A 5,734-nucleotide genomic window follows, 5' to 3' on the forward strand; every position below is an offset into this window, starting at 1 on the left:
ACACCCGGACGATACCCCAGCACACTACGGTAAGTCCTCCCGTTCATAGTCTGCCCCAACCCTGAGATAGGAACCGCACGTAACCAATCAGAGGAGTGAGAACCCTGTTGAGACTGCCATAAAGCAAGCTGGCGAGGTGTCAAAGAGAAAACAGACTCTGAGGCAGTAGCAACCGTCGTGAAATAAATGTCTGCCAATTTCTTCATAAGTTTGGGGGCAGCAATTTCACTAGGGTGACCTAATATACCAGAACTTGTAGTCGAAGTAAACACCTGCGCGGCATCATCAAAAGCAGGGCCAGCAACTACAATACCAGAAGGGCCGAGGAGCTTAGCCTGCAAACCAGCAGACTGCAAGCAGGACGTAATAAAAGCATAAAATAAAATATCTCCCGCCGCATAGACACCTAGACCACCAAGATGAAAAGGGAATGTAGCAAGGCGCCACTGCCAATCCCCAAAACCCGGCCCTGACGCGGTGACACTACGTTCCAAGCTAGAACGAAGAGCGGCATCAAAAGGAAGATGGAGACCACCCAAAACACTAGGAGAGCCGACGAAGGGAGAAGTAGAGCTTAGAAATACCAGTACAAGCTCGAAGAAGAAGCAACTCACATTGCGGGTCCTCAATCCTCGCAACCAAGTCCATTAGCTCAATGGTCTTAGTCACTCTCGTCGCCACAATCTCACTGCTAAAACCAGGACAAGTACTGACAGGTCCTCCCAAAACTGTAACACCGTGCAATGGCCGAGAAATAGAAGTGGGGAAAACCCCAAGAAGCCGACTCCGTGGATCCTCAACAGGCCAAAAGACCTCCGTCTTGGAGACATTAAGATGTAATCCAAAACGAGGGCCATCCACCCTAATCAAGTCCAAAACATTCCCCACCTCCATAGTATCACTCACGATGGTGCCATCATCTAAATACCATGCCTGCAAAGTGAGGTCAAAAGTGTCCCGGATCTTGCAAACTAAGGGATGCAAAACCAACGCGAAAAGCAAAGGCCCCAACAAATCACCCTGCTGAACACCCTGACAAGACCACAAGCAGTGCTCCCCATAAAAAATGCGGGCCGGGATGGAATAACAAAACTCCATCCAACGGGAGAGAGCCGGGCAACGACGGCGGACCTCCTGAAGCATGGTCGACCGGTCAACCAGGTTGAACGCATTCTGGAAATCAACCAGCAGCATAGAAAGCCCCACCTGAGCCCCCTGAGCCTCAATGAGCCGGTTCAAGGCATGCAAGATAGCCTCTCCTCCACCGGACACACCCACCCCGAACTGAAGCCCATCAAAAAAAGAAGATAAAGACGGACCAACCATAGAAGCACTAACCTTAGAGACAAGCCGTCTCCAGACCGTACCAACAGCAATAGGACGAACTCCACCACTTGATTTAACGAGTGGTGTGAGAGGGGCGCTGGCAATGTACTCACCCAGAGAAAGAGGACACCGGCCCTCAAGAAAAAGATTAACCACCCTAGTAATAGAAGTGATCAAATCATCGGAGATAGCCACAGCAGCGCCACTCAAACAGTCCATAAGGTGCTGGGCACGAAAACCATCCCTTCCACAGGAGGTACCACGAGGGAAGCTCCGAATCATATCCAAGACCACCGCCAAAGAGGCAACCAGAGGATGATGATCCCCAGACAAAGAAGGCAATGAAGGAGGCGGGGCGACAGGATGCTTCTCACGCAGGGCCACAAGAGTGGCATCGGAATAGGGGGCGACCCCAGAGGAAGAAAAAGCACCCGTACAGCAGCAGTATAATGGCCATCAGAAATCTTCCGCCGACATTGGCGGAGGTTAAGCTCACTCAAATCCAGATCCTCATCCATAGTAAATGAAGAAGGACCCTCATCAAAACACTCAGAATAACCGCAAACCCCCCCCTCCCAGGTGCCCCCCAAGCAAGGATAGCTCTGGCAATACTCTCCTCCTGATGCTGACGCCGAATAGCAGTCCGACACTCATGATTACTCCGAGGAGCGAAAGTCTTGAGCAAACAAAGTGGTAGAACAAGCAAACGAACCCAGCGGATTATTATTATTATTACATACTTTCTCCAATCCAATCCAAACTACCCATTTGACTTTTCACGGTCTACGAGACGACACTTTGACCACGTTTTTCTTCATTATATATTAGTTTTTTGTATCGAAATTAAATTTTCCGAAACCTCTTTTTATAACAAACATAAATATGTAAATTTTATGTATAAATTTTAAAATTTTGACTAAATATAATCGATGTCAATATTTAACAAGGTTGACTTTAAAAAGTGAATGGGTAGTTTGGATTGGATTGAAGGAAGTATTATATTAGCCTTCCCATAAGTCGAATTACTATATATATCCTTTACTAATTTTATTATAACACTAATATTATTTAGGATTATTAATATTATAATTAGTATTACCTTTAGCTATTATTATTCTCCTCATTAATTTTATTATTAAATTCCGAAACAATTCCCTACCATGCTAATACTAGGCCAAATATAATCGGCCCACTTATTTTATTCACACGGCCCAAGGCCTTATTACTAGCCAAGCCTAATTCCCGACTTGCTTACTTACATTATTATTCAATCAACGTCTTATTTGCAACTATTATTAAAAATGCCATTAATTAATTATTTAAATATAAATTATCCATATAAATTATTATCAAAAGACGGAAATTACATATAAGCACCCAGAACTTACAAAGTCATTCCATAGCTAAAGTAAACTACAGGGAATCTTTCATCATTCCAAGTTTACACAAAATTATCAATAACTAAGATAAACTACTTGGTTACTAGAAAGAAGTTCACACGAAATCATCAATAGCTAAGATAAACTACTTGGGAATCCTTCAATATTTGGGTTAAACATATCATCAATTTAGCATCTTCCATTGTCATCCATCAAGATCATATTCTCATTCACCAAGGTGACTCATTCTTGTGACCAAATCAGCCATGGGAGGTCTGTCAGAAGGCTGCTTCTTAAGGCACATCTCAGCAATGTTACACACTTCGTACAATTCTTCCTCTTTAAAGTTTCCTCCAAGCCGTGAATCAACTATCTCAGCCAACTTTTGTTTGTCCTTAAGATATGGTTGTACCTGTGTACAATATTTAAAAGAGAGAATAACTAGTTTAGTGAAAAATAAATGTAACGTTGGAGTTTCACAGTTGTAACTTGTAATATAGGCACAACTTTACAAGATTTACTCCATAATCTCATACAGCCATACTCCATATTACATACACAATGCATTTGCTATATATGATAATAAACAGATCGTAGAAAAAAAGTGTGGAAGTGTTAACAATGTGGGCAAAAACAGTGTAACATGTAAGAAACAAAAGTACCAATCGGAAAACAAGTTAAGAGCCAGAAGTTCTTTACCCAATCAATCAAGTATTCTGCCACACCATCTTCTCTAATGATGCACCCTTTTCTTCCGGTGATTATCTCTAACAAAAATATACCAAAACCATAGATATCCGCCTCAATGGTTACCTTCCTAGTCAACCTATGATCATGTATCGTATAGTAATATGAACCTATCATAAACGAAGAAACCATGTTTCTTTTAGCAGGATAATACAACCTAACTACCCCATATGCCGATAGCTTAGGATTGCAGTTTTCATCAAGCCAAATATTAGATGGATGGATGTAACAGTGGAGGATTGGTGTTTTCATCTCGTTATGCAAATATCTTAAAGCTTTAGCTACACCAACGACAATTTTCATTCTTGTTTCCCAATCAAGGCATTTGGGATTGCCTGCAAATTTATACAAGATACATACAAAATTACTATTGGACTAAAACACTGGCAATACATATGAATATGAAAAAACATAAAAATAATTACTCACCATACAAATGACTTTCTAATGTTCCTCCAGACACATAGTCATAAACCAAAAATCTTTTGTAAAATTTAATCGAATATCCAATCAACTTTGTAAGATTTTGATGGTTTGCTTGACTAAGGAGCGAAACTTCATCCTCAAATTCTTCGGGAGTTAGTAATGATACCTCATTGAGTCGTCTAATGATCAATACCTGCACTTCAAAGATAAAATTATACTCGCTAGACCTGATACGCCTAAATCAACCTATAGAATTCTGGTACCTCCTCAGTATTCTTCAGCTTCCCTTTGAAAACACTCCCCAAACCATCCACACTTGTGCGCAAATCTAAGTCAAATTTTTTTGTTGCATCAGCCAAAGATTGAAGAGGAAATTTGACAAGCGGCTCAACACATAAATCATCCTCAGTATTCAAGTCTTCCTTCGGTTGGGAGTGTGAGTCGGGGGCGACAGATACATCTATTGTTCGGTGTGAAACCAAAACCAAAACATAAAATCTCAGTTCCATTTGTATGTAATACAAAAAAAAAAAACTTAAAATGATGAAACAAACAAGTGTGATATTAAAGGACAGCAATAGCAACAACAACAAGGTGTAGTTTTGGGGTTGCCTAACATGAATTATCATTTGGAACCGTTTAATAACAAGTAATTAAGTTAAATTAAATGAAAATTACCAGGAATATGCTTCTTACGAGCTCGATTCTTCTTGCGATTAGGTCTTCTTCTGGTTTTGGATGAATTTGAAGTCTGATGAACAATTTTAAATCGCAAACCCCAAATAAATTTCGATAAACGAACAGAACAGTAAAGAAACATGATTACGAAAGTTATGCGCAACCAAATTGATGTTGATGAAGAGCAGAAATCGATGATATTCAGATACTCCATCTTCAGATTATGATAGAAATTTTAATGAATTAGGGTTTTGAGTGTGGTTACGAGTGTGTTTATTTGGTTTTGTTACTTTTGAATTTATATCTCCCCTATTTTAATTATCCGTGTCTAAGGATGCACTTAATATATACCTGGCAAAATCAACTCAATCCGAGCCAAACTCTGCCGCATCCGAATGACACCGAAGCTCGTATTGACCCGAATTTTTATGGATCCGAAATGATCTGATCTGAAATCACCCGACCGTAAATGACCCGACAAAACATAACTTTAATGCCTTTTTTTTAATCTTAATCATTAAACGAAAACAACCCGACCCACTTGACCCAAAAGGACCCGACCCGACCTAACCTAATAATGTGACAAGCCAGAGCTGACCCGACCCGAATTGGCCTGATCCAAACCCGATCCATTGACCCGTTTTGCCAGGTCTAGATATAGGTATGTAATCGAGCCAAGTCAAGCCCAATCTCACTTGAATTCGAGCTTTAAATCAAAGCTCGGGATAAGCTCGTACGATTTATATGAGATTAATCTGAGGCTGAGCTTTGTTTGAGAATCTCTTTTTCATTAAAAAAAAATACCTATAAAATTTGAAGTAATTTTAAAAAATGACAAGTTTCCCACCCTAGCCTTAGTATGCTCTAGTTCAGCTTAGTTTGGGCTCAAGTTCATTTTGACTGATCTCTACCCCAACTTTGATCAAGCCAGTCGCGAAGACTTGTCAAGCTGGGTCAGCTCATTCACGGCCCTACGTCTCTGGATATGTTCGTAAAATACACTTAATGTGATCATCTTCCACTATTTTCCAGTTAGGTCGACGAAATATTCACAAAAAAATCGCTCTAATCGGAAATCTAAGTACAAAGTTACAATCGTTTAAAGCTTTTTCTAATAATCACATCTTTTGTCCTAAATTAATCCCCATAACTTTGTGTAATTGTGATAGGGTGTTGCT

General features: G+C 40.3%; 1 protein-coding gene across 1 annotated transcript; it reads right to left on the reverse strand.

Annotated features, from left to right (window-relative positions):
- Positions 1 to 2,677: 2,677 nt before the first annotated feature.
- Positions 2,678 to 4,852, reverse strand: LOC141594090 (putative serine/threonine-protein kinase PBL7). Its single transcript, XM_074414287.1, has 5 exons — positions 4,557 to 4,852; positions 4,142 to 4,338; positions 3,882 to 4,071; positions 3,405 to 3,787; positions 2,678 to 3,117 (listed from the first exon to the last, which is right to left on the reverse strand). Exons 1-5 carry the CDS (start codon positions 4,768 to 4,770, stop codon positions 2,932 to 2,934), a joined length of 1,170 nt encoding a protein of 389 aa, XP_074270388.1. The 5' UTR covers positions 4,771 to 4,852; the 3' UTR covers positions 2,678 to 2,931.
- Positions 4,853 to 5,734: the final 882 nt, after the last annotated feature.

Source organism: Silene latifolia, chromosome 8 (assembly GCF_048544455.1).
Source record: "Silene latifolia isolate original U9 population chromosome 8, ASM4854445v1, whole genome shotgun sequence".
Lineage (NCBI taxonomy): Eukaryota > Viridiplantae > Streptophyta > Magnoliopsida > Caryophyllales > Caryophyllaceae > Silene > Silene latifolia.